This window comes from Carlito syrichta, unplaced genomic scaffold (assembly GCF_000164805.1).
Source record: "Carlito syrichta isolate Samal-C Ts95f unplaced genomic scaffold, Tarsius_syrichta-2.0.1 Scaffold304006, whole genome shotgun sequence".
NCBI classification, from domain to species: Eukaryota; Metazoa; Chordata; class Mammalia; order Primates; family Tarsiidae; genus Carlito; species Carlito syrichta.
Window position 1 is genome coordinate 33634 of NW_007248102.1, and position 11687 is coordinate 45320.

General features: G+C 40.8%; 1 protein-coding gene across 1 annotated transcript in view; it reads right to left on the reverse strand.

The window, feature by feature from the left end:
* Positions 1–11687, reverse strand: part of ZC3HAV1 (zinc finger CCCH-type containing, antiviral 1) — a 49182-nt gene that overhangs the window by 30293 nt on the left and 7202 nt on the right. The window contains exon 4 of the mRNA XM_021713050.1: positions 68–203. Coding sequence (XP_021568725.1) covers positions 68–203 — 136 coding nt within the window. The remainder of the gene's footprint in view (positions 1–67; positions 204–11687) is intronic.

Genomic DNA, 11687 nt, shown 5'->3' on the forward strand with positions numbered 1-11687 from the left:
CATATCCATGATACAACACTACCAATAATATTCTCCCTGTTTCTTAAACTGAGGGATCATAACTTACCTCAGGCATAAAAAAAGGGTCACTTTGGAGGAGGAGCACTGCCAGTTCCTCTTGGTTAAGTCCAGAGAGCTCGTGAATTTTCAGGACTCTGTAGTTCTCTTCTGAGAGAACTTCATGAGAATATTTGCATAAGTTCCTGGAAGAAAACATGACAATTGCCAGTGTTTCCACTTCACAGATGTAAAAAAAAAGAAATCAGTCATAAAACTTTCAGTCAACAAAGATAAATACCCATATTCTTTGATAACTGACACAGGTCGGTCCTGCTTCAAGAATACACTTTAATAAAATAAAGGTATAAAAAACAGCTAGATGGGGTGCAATGTATTTTCTTCACAAATTATACACTTGTATACACATATCTGACTTTAAAGTGCTGCAATACTTTTTTTTTTTTTTTTTTGAGTTGGAGTCTCACGCTGTCACCCAGACTGGAGTGCAGTGGCCGCTTCCGGCCACCGCAGCCTCGACCTGCTGGGCTCCGGCGATCCTTCCGCCTCAGCCTTCCAAGTAGCCGGAACTACAGGCGCACACTACCACGCCCGGCTGATTTTTTTATTTATTGTAGAGATGAGGTCTCGCTGCCCAGGCGGTTCTCGAACCCGCGGGCTCAGGCAATCCACTCACCTCAGCCTCCCAAAGCGCTGGGATTACAGGCTGAGCCACCGAGCCCGGCTGTAATACTTCTTTAAACATCTTCCCAGTATACATTAAGTTATAATTTGTGTATAGCTTAGAAAGGACAGAAGAGGCAAAAATTGGCAAAGAAACTGAAAACAAACTATCAGAATGATTACCTATCAAGAAACAAAGAACAAATTATGATAACATATCAATGGACTGACAATATACTACATGAAACAATTCTATTTATTTAACATTTTCATTCTATAAAATTGTGCGTTGTTATATCTCTTTTATGTCTTATAACTGATATACACACATATTATTTGTGACTACAAAGGAAGAGAATAAGCTTTTAATTGTACATTTCAAATAACTCTACAGAAAAAAAGATCCCCTTCACTTTTGAGACATTAATGATTTAGCTTAATGCTGTCCAATAGCACTTTCTGTGATTATGAAATTGAATAATCTGACATTTCCAATTTGTAAGCCATCCGTGGCAACTGAGACTTGATTTAATCATATTAACATCTGAGAAGCACTGACTGGGATCACTGAGAAATCCTAGTAGCACTGATGCACTCATTAGACAAACATACTTTGACAGAGTTCTGACAAACCCATTCCACTTTTTTATCTTGCATATGCTATGTATGATATCATTCAAGTCCTCAGATGTATGGCTTTAGTAGTTATTATCACAATGGCATAGTAATATTTTCTAGTTTGCAACGCAACTCTCAAGTTATCAGGTAGTTAGGTAATGGCCAGATTTTCACTACATGCATAGTATGGCTTCATGTATCATTACACAAATAATCATTCTTCTTTTACATTATTTTCTTAGGAGTTATTCCTGTGGGAGTGTTGCCTCAGGAAACCAACAATTTTCTTGGTAGCCTGTGTTTCCTTTGGATCTACTGCTCTCCAGAAAACATAACAGCAATCTGGGCGTGTGCCTACTCCTCCACAAGCATATTAGCACTGAGTTTTGTCACTTTACTACCTCAATAGGTATGAAATGAACTTGTACTTTTATTAATTCATATTTTTATTGTTAAGACAGAAATAATCCCAAATGTTGGCTTGATGCTTATATTTCATCTTATTTATACTATTTGCTCATATCCTTTAACCATTTATCTAGTAGAGAATGGGTACTGACCTATAGACTTATAACTGTTTTTCATATTTTTAATATTAATTTTTACCAATTTTGTTTGCATCAAATAGTTTTGCATTTTTTCCTTTTTCCTCAAGAATTAAGATTGTTATGGTGAATTTTTATATAATCAGGTCCTTCTTATTCATAATTCATAATTTAGCCTACTGCTTTAGAACTTGCAAAATTAATTCATCTACCACAGCTAGATAACTATAATACAGCATTTTGTTGTGTGTTTTTTTGTGTGTTTTTTTTGGTGACACTGACTGGAGTTTATTTATTTAATTATTTATTATTTTTTGTAGAGATGAAGTCTCACTATGTTGCCCAGACTTGTCTCGGAATCCTGACCTCAAGCGACCCTTCCACCTCAGTCTTCCAAAGTGATGGGATTACAGGCATAAGCCACTGCATTCAGCCCATTTAAAAAATGTATCTATTGTATCAGGGTTTTGTCAATTTTCATAAAATAACATATTAGAAATCTAATTTCTATGAACTCCATAAACTAAATTGGATATTAAGTATGTCACTGTAACTTCATTAAATCTGATTCTGAAACAGAAAATAGCTCCCCACTTATTTAAGTCTTGTTCTGTTTTTTTCCTAGTGTGAATTAAAATTTTTCTTTTAATAGTTCTCTTTCATCTCCCAAATATCAAACATTATCTGTTGCTACTATTATTTTTTTAACTGTTTGTCACTGGTAAACAGAAATGCAAAATGGCCTTATTCGAGATCGGTGATTTTTTGAAAAATGTAAACATCTAGGTACAAGTTATTCTCTAAGAATTAATCTTTAAAAATCACGTATGCAAATGCTATTGCCTGTGTGTAAAACATTTTTGAAACTCTCTGGATTGCCTTCAGATCTAGCAGTGATCATTTTCTTTTTCTTTTTGGTAAGAAAAATCACAGAATCAACAACTCTGTCAGCTACTGGCCAGCCCTTGACACCTGGCCAGCCCTCCTATGTACCTTGCTTCCTGGAGAAGACACAGACTGCTGGTCAGGCCCAGGTGGGTCATCTCCCTGCTTTCTCTATTCAGTGACTGGCTTTTAGCATGTTTCTGGTGCTCCTTGATAAGGCCGACCTCAGCTCTCTGCTTGCTTTTGGGTTCTGTGGTCTCAGGTAACCATGCCCCATCACAATAATCCTACTTAGGGAAACTGAGGCCCAACAAAATGAGAAGGGTGACTAGGCAAGAGGAATATCTGGTAATGAACCCAGATCTTTATAAACAGGCAAAAAACCTAAGCTGGGAAAAAAACAAAACGAAACAAAAAACCAGATCCAAAACTTTTCTAAACCAAAAGAAAAAAAATTGCCATTCAGAATTATTTAGGTCACCGTTCCCACTACTAAACGGAAAGTTGAGAGCAGAGTACAGGTAGAAAGAACGGGCATAAATAATATGAAGGGTGCAGAAGGAACACAATTGAGGACAGAATTATTTGTTTGTGATCTGTGTTGAGGAGAAAGGCTCAGCAGCATGAGACATGATTAGAGCTGGAAGGAGATCATGTTTAGGTTCAAGCTGGGCAGAAGCTTCCTTTCCATTTTCTTCTGCCCCAGCTCCAAGTGTCTAATATTGGCCAGTAGGCTTAAGCCTGGAAATAGTGTGAACGCCTCCCACGGCCTCGTGGGAATGGCTAAGCTGGCGGTGCTCAAGTGGAGTCCTGGACCAGCATCTTCAGTATTACCTAGCAGGTTATCAGAAATGCAAATTCTCGAGCCCCATCCCAGACCTACTGGGTGGTACTCAAACTTTCAGCATGTATCAGCATCACCCAGAGCGTTTGTTAGAACAGATTGCTGGGTTCCTGCCCTAGAGTCTCTGAAAAAGTAGTTCTGGGATGGGGGCTGAGAATGTGCATTTCTAACAAGCTGGTTTTAGGAGCTTACAGAGTATGAAGACTCAGGGCTGCCTCCCCACAAAAGGACAATGGGTCCTGCAGAATGCTGATGAGAAGCCACGGGAACTTCCCACTTCCCAGAACAAAAAAGAGCTCACCCACAAACCATTATGAATTTTCCAGGACAAAACAAGCCTTTGCAGAATGCTACGGGCTTCTGGAGCAGATAAACTTCAAACAAACAGCAAGAGGGATAGGAGATAACTGTTTTAAAAAGGAGCGAAGAGGCCTTGAAAGAAGAAGGATTGTCTCTCTGGAATCTTAGGCCAAAAGTCCAAAAACAAATGACCTTTTCACTTTTCTCTTCCAGTCACAGAACACAATGTTATTTTAACCCAGGCAGTAAGTGCCCTCCCCCACCACGGGTGCGGTCTAAACAGCTAGCCTGCACAGTGATTCTCAGCTCCGGCTACACATAATCATCAGCTAGGCAGTGTTTAAAAATACCTAAACCTGGGCCACACCCTCAGAGATTGATGATCTTTGACGGGGTGGGACCCTGGGTGATTCCAGTGTGCAGTCAGGGCTGAGAATCGCTAGTTGGGCCTGTCAGATCCCATTCTAGGTTAGGTTCCTGAACAGCATATTCATCTCTGAGCTCTTGCACTTCACAGATTGGTAAACACAGGCATCGCTCTCAGCTCAACAGTCAGTAAAAAAGAGAAAGACATGATTTCCCTTAGAAAGTCTGATTTTTTTTAACAGCAATTTGTATTGAAATACCCCTTCCCTTCTCCCCTTCTCCCTTTCACCACCTCTGCTTCCCAATTCCTCATGAAGTTGATAAAAACAGAGACAGTTGGCCAGGTGCAATGGTTCAAGCCTGTAATCCCAGCATTTTGGGAGGCCAAGGTGAGAGCATTGCCAGAGTCCAGGGGTTCGAGATTAGCCTGGGCAACTTTGTAAGTGTCTCTACAATAAAGCAAAAAATTATCCTGGCATGGTGGTGTGCGCCTGTAGTTCCAGCTACTCGGAAGGCTGAGGCGGAAGGATCACCTAAGCCCAGCAGTTCGAGGCTGTGGTGGCTGTGAGTGTGCCACTGCACTCCAGCCTGGGAGACAGAGTGAGACTCCGACTGAAAAAAACAAACAAAAAAAAAACCCAGAGACAGTTGACTTGTATAGAAAACAGGAAATGGCTCAACATCATATAAGCCAGGTAAAAAAGAAAGCAGGATGTGTGAAAGATAAAATCTAGAGAGCATTGAACTCTAAAGAATAAAATGTCATGAATCAAAAACAACTCTAATGAAATATTATTTTAAAGCCACGAGACTCCTATTCCCTATATGTTTATACTGCTGATGCTCAAGATTAAATTGCCATGCTCTTAGAGGGTGGGGATGGTATACCGAATCTGGAACCCCTGGTAAGGTGGCAGACAGAATAGGGCAGTAGAGATCACATGAGAAGGGAAACAAAGGATGTGGGAGGAAAGGGAGGGTGGAGCCGAGAAAAATGGGCTCCTATTAACCACAAGTGTATCACCCAAAACACATTAGGCACGGAGAAAAGGGCCCCAGCTCACAGCAGGTGCAGGGTGAGCCCAGGGCTGCAGATGCCACAAGCCTCTCAGCCTGCACTGATGGACAAGAATACACCGAGTACGCCGCAAGGCTGAGCAGCAGAGGGCTACACGACCGGACCTCCCCGCGAGAGGGTAGGGTAGGGTGGGGTGGGGTGGGGTGGGGCGGGGGGGAGGGGAGAAGCAGGAGACCGGGATCTGCGCATACTACACTACTACATGCCTGTACCAAGATTAGGACAAACTGCACTTGTGCCACCAAAAAAAATCACCTCTCTGTTATTGTGAAAATCTTACCAAGTCTTGACTTGTTTCTCTAGTCCCCTAGTTTAATGGTTCACAAACTTTGTTGCCCACTAAAACCACCTAGGAACTTTTTTAAAAACCCAAAGCTGGGCAAGCCCTTCGGGTCCCCTCTCAATGTGGGAGCTTTTCTGTTCTCCCCATAAATCCTGCTATTCAAAAAAAAAAAATCCTAAAGCCTAATTTATACCCTAATTAATTCAGAATGTGGGCCCGGCTCGGTGGCTCAGCCTATAATCCCGCGCCTTGGGAGGTTGAGGTGAGTGGATTGCCTGAGCCCGTGGGTACGAGACCCGCCTGGGCAACTTGGTGAGACCTCATCTCTACAATAAATCAAAAATCAGCCGGGTGTGGTAGTGCGCGCCTGTAGCTCCAGCTACTTGGAAGGCTGAGGCCGAAGGATCGCCGGAGCCCAGCAGGTCGAGGCCACTGCACTCCAGTCTGGGCGACAGAGTGAGACTCCAACTCAACAAAAAAATAAAATAAATCAGAATGTGGGAGTCAGGCATCAGTATTTTTTAAGGATTCTCTAAGTGATTCCAATGCGCAGCAAAGTCTGGGAATCATCACCCCAGGCCCACATCAGAATTGAGAAAAATGAGCATAAAGGGTCGGAGATGATGGTGTTATTGCCCAAATCTTCATTGTTAGAGAAAGTAGGTCGGTCACACAAGGCTTGTCTCCTCTCACAAGCCTCTTCTTCCTCATCCATACTTCCCAACATAAATCCCTTTGGAAATTAATATGAATATTAAATAAACTAGAGCAAGATTATTTCACTAGTTAACAATATTTGAGAATCCCTTTAGTGAGAAAGGGGTAGGAGCCTCTAGAATAGTCTTCTATTTGTAACATAAAGTATGTGCTCAATAAATATTTGTTGATGTGGTGACTCAAATGGCAAAGGTTTCCTATGTCTTGTGGTTCTATCACATAAAAGTAACAGACATGTCACCCCAACCTTTGAGAAAGAAATACTTTATTTTTTATTTATTTATTTATTTTTGAGTTGGAGTCTCACTCTGTCACCCAGACTGGAGTACAGTGGCCGCTCCCGGCCACTGCAGCCTCGACCTGCTGGGCTCTGGTGATCCTTCCACCTTAGCCTTCCAAGTAGCTAGAACTACAGGTGCGCGCTACCACGCCTGGCTAATTTTTGATTTATTGTAGAGATGAAGTCTCGCCAAGTTGCCCAGGAGGGTCTCGAACCCGCAGGCTCAGGCAATCCACTCACCTCAGCCTCCCAAAGCGCGGGATTACAGGCTGAGCCACCAAGCCCAGCTGAGAAAGAAATACTTTAAAAATACCTTTTGTTAATTCTGCACTAAGGAATTCATTTCTTTCTTTTTTTTTTTTTTTAACTCCCTCACGCTCAGAAGTCACACAAAACCTTGCATTTGTGACGTTCCAAGAAGTGCACCCCTGCACAAGAACCCGTTTGCCCAACCCTCCCCTTTGGGACCAGAAGTTCCCCGCTGTGTGACTTGGGAATCTGCATTTTAGCAGGCTCTCCCATGTGACTCATGCACATCACAGCTGGAAAAGCGCTGCTCCAAAGTTTGGCTCCTGTACCCCAGACACTACGCAAAGCAATCCATCAGGGTGTGGGAAAAAATGTTAGGACTCTTTATATTTACGTTTTTATCTAAAAAGGTAAAAAATTATTACCTGGGCTGAAAAGGCAGGAGGAGTTAGAGGGATCCACTGATCAACTAAGAAGGAGCACAAGAGAATCTTCAAGGCTGATGAACACATTCTATATCTGGATTGAGATGATTATTACACAGGTGAATCCATTTATTAGGACTCTTCAAGCCATACACATTAAATGTATACTTTTATTGTGCAAAAATCATTACTCTGATAAAGTTAATTTAAAAAATTTTGAAGGTAAAAAATGAGTATTTAATATATATATAAATTAAGATATATCATATAATTCTTTTGTTGCTGTTGTTCTTGTTTTTTTGAGTCAGTGTCTTACTCTATTGCCCAAGCTGGCGTACAGTGGCACAATCACCGCTCACTGCAGCTTCGGCCTCTTGGACTCTGACAATCCTTCCACCTCAGCCTCCCGAGTAGCTGGGACTACTGTCAGCCCAGCTTATTTTTTTATTTTTTGTTTTTGTAGAGATGAGGTGCTGGGCTCAAGCAATCTTCCCACCTCGGCCTCCCAAGTGCTAGAATTACAGACATGAGCCACCACACCCAGCTCCATCATATAATTTAAAAATAAATGTTTTAAAATTTAAACACATATTATAAATACATGCTCAAAACATGCTCTATTGACAGAAGTGTGGGATCAACATGTTTGGAAACTACTTCTCTAGATGTACTTGCCTGATGCCCTGAGTTGGTCTGAAACATATTCAAATCTCTTCTGTGTATGGGAAGGAGTTAAAAGATCACCAAATGTGTCTCAACTCCCTCCTCCCAACTGGAGTCCAGCGTCCCTGTGCTACTTGGTTAAACTGATTTTTCACTGTGCCTGAAATCCTAGGTCCTCCTGGAACCTTTTACTTTTCTCCCCGTCCGCACTTGGGACCTCACCTATTCCAAAGTAGCCTGAAGGTAAAGATCACAGATACCAGTTTGGAAGTAAATGTGAGCAGGAGCAGTAAGCACATTAGAACCATTTAATGGAAAGAAAACATTTCTATACTTGCTTGAAGTGTTTAATTTTGCCATCTCTATATTATGTAAAAAGTAGAAAACATTTGGTCAGATGTTTATCTGTCACTATTTTTTATCATGGTTCATAATATCACTGATAATATCATTAAGTTTTTTAGCTTAATTTCTACAGAAAACTGCAGACACTGAAAGTTTAATGTGATCAAATTAAAAGAAAAAAGCGTAGCAAATCTAAAAAGAGAACAAAAATTCCCAAATGAATTTAGACAGGGTGCACCCTCTTGTGTCATGATGTTGCAGACAGTAGCACATCTCTAAGGTCACCAGTATAATAACATGGCTCCATGGACAGAGCACACTGGTAACAGAAGGAACTTCCAGGACAACTTCTCCCAGGTAAATATGACCACACAAACAACATGGCACATGCAAAAGAAAAATGAAAACCAGTCAGGCTCGGTGGTTCAGCCTGTAATCCCGCGCCTTGGGAGGCTGAGATGAGTGGATTGCCTGAGCCCGTGGGTTCGAGACCCGCCTGGCCAACTTGGCGAGACCTCATCTCTACAATAAATCAAAAATCAGCCAGGCATGGTAGCGCACGCCTGTAGTTCCAGCTCCTTGGAAGGCTGAGGCGGAAGGACCGCCGGAGTCCAGCAGGTCGAGGCTGCAGTGGCCGGGAGCGGCCACTGCACTCCAGTCTGGGCGACAGAGTGAGACTCCAACTCAAAAAACAAAAACAAAAAAAAAGAAAAATGAAAACCTTGTATGCATTATGCTTAGTGAAAGAAGACATAAAAGGCCACATATTATAAGATGCTGTTGATAGACACCCAGAATAGGCAAATCCATAAAGACACATTAGAGGTAGATTAGGGAGCTGAAGTAAGGGGAGAATGAGGAGTGATTGCTGATGAGTGTAAGGAGTAATAAAAAGGTTCTGGAATTTGATAGTCAGGACAGGTATACCACATCACGAAAGCACTATTGCCACTGAACTATACACTTGAAAATGGTTTTAGCCCTTTGAAAAATGGTAAATAAATAAATAAAGACTATTACAAACAAAAATAAACAGAGCACTAAGATTACCAAAAACAAGGGTGCCGGATCTCAAGCCAGGTGAAGAGGGGACCAAAGGGAGGCCCAAACTTTATCTGTATGATGATCACTTGTATATCTAATCCTGAAATGTACCCCACATCCTTAAAATAAAATTTTTAAAATGAGAGGTTTCTATTATAAAAAGTGAGACAATAAAACTCGGAAACACATCAAAAAAAAAAAAAAAAAGGTTACCAAAAAAGTAAAAGGCAAATAAGAAGTAACTACTGAGACACCAAAAAAGACAAACTTTAAAAAACGAGTAAAAAAGCTAGAGACCAAGAATACATAAAGAATTAAAATCACAATGAGATATAATTTCATATTTCTTGTATTGCTACATACCACCAGGCCAGGATATGAAGCAAAGGAATGTTCATATTTGGTGGGAGTATAACTTGGCAAACACAGTTTGGAAAACAATTTGGTATTATTTCATAAAACTTAAGATGAGTATGGAAATTCCACTACTAGATACCTAGGGAAGCTCTTGTACACATACACAAAGAAGCAAATACCAAAATGTCAAAGCATCACGGTTGAATAGGAAAAAAAAAAAAAAAAAATTAAAACAATCTAAATTTATTATTATTTTTTCAGAGATAGGGTCTAGGGTCTCTCTCTGTAGCCTAGGCTGGACTGCAGTGGCACAATTATGGCTCACTGTAGCCTTGAACACCTGGGCTCAAGCCATCCTGCCACCTCAGCATCCCGAGTAGTTGGACTACAAGTACGTGCCACTTCACCTGGCTAATTTTATTTCTAGTTTTTAAAGAGACAAAGTCTTACTATGTTGCTCAAGGTGGTCTCAAACTCCTGGCCTCAAGCAATCCTCCTGCCTCAACCTCTCAAATTGCTGGGATTACAGGTGTGAAGCACCACAGGGGCCTCTATTTTAATAATAAGAAAATCAATGTACAGAGTGTGCATTTATAGAAAAGAAAGTGAACATTTGAGTGAATCAGAGTAGTCCCTCTCTAAAATTTGTGGAACACAGAGCAAGGCATTAAATGGAGGTACATGTACAAGTGTCTAAATATTTAACATCAATAAGTCAAGCTAAGAAACAGTTAACCATTTCCCTGTTTAACCCGAGGATACTCTCCAGCAGTGCTTTGTAGCTGCAGTGTTTACGCCGAAGGAAAAAAAATTTTAAAATATAGTATTCTCTCTCTCTCTCTCTGTAATTCTTGTAGGATTAGAGACAAGTTCTGTTTAGAAATAACTCCAAGAACAGTTTTTATATTTTATTTTCACATTGAAAACCAGTCAGATTTGCTTCAGCAACATATTTGTGTAAAATTAAACAATTGCAGCAGTGAATGGCACTTTTTTCCCTAAGTGGGTAAAGGGTTAAATGAATTATGTTCTATCTTTCTATCACAAATATACCCTCATTACAACCAGAAAGGCCAAGCTTGAATTTGGAATTCACAGACTCCTTGGAGTTCTGTGATAGAGTATTGCAGAGTGGAGGAAGTCAGCCCAGACTCCCAACTCTGGCCACTGCTTCTTTCCAGCGCCTTCTTTCTCCCCTCCCTACCCTCCCACCAGGCAGTGGTCCACACTGCTAGTGCTGCCATACAGAGGCAATGGACATGCTAGCCTATACATGCAAATCCCTTCCACATGTAGGAAGACCCAGGGAAGAAGGTCACACGGGCCCTGAAAGTGGGCTCCAGTATTGCAGGGGCGCAGAACCCAGAGCTTGGTGTAGACAGGGAGTGGAGGTCACAGGTTCCAAATGGACGTGACTCTCGGCCCATGGACTTCTCAAAAAGTATGTAGGGATCCAATTGGAGAAGGACCAGAACCAGCATCTGGAAAGCACCCAACCCAGGGCAGAAATGTCCTGTCTAGGCCTAGGTTGTCCAGAAATAGTGCCCTGTATATTAGGAGTGAGCCTCAGAAACATCACGTTGACCAAATAAAGCAAGTATTTGCACCTTCAGGATTGAGGTCATCTGTAGGTTTGGGGTTTGAAAACAGGCAATACAATCCTAAATATTGCTCTAAAACACAGCACACTAATATGTAGAAAAAATAATATTACCTATATGGGAACAATAAACACCAAATACAGAATAGCCTTTATCTCTAGTTACATCTCTGTAAAGGAAAGATGACTGAGAAAGATAATTTAGTGAGGTTTAACTGTGTCACATTGTGTTTCTTAAGCTGATTTGTGGATACACAGATATTCATTGTATTCTTTACACATCTTCACAAGCCCTAAATATATATCTATATGTAATGTATAAAATTTATATATGACATACCAAATTTTTTTCATAAAAGCTATATAATAAAAACTTTAGTGAGAAAATTCCTTTTTTTTTTTTTGAG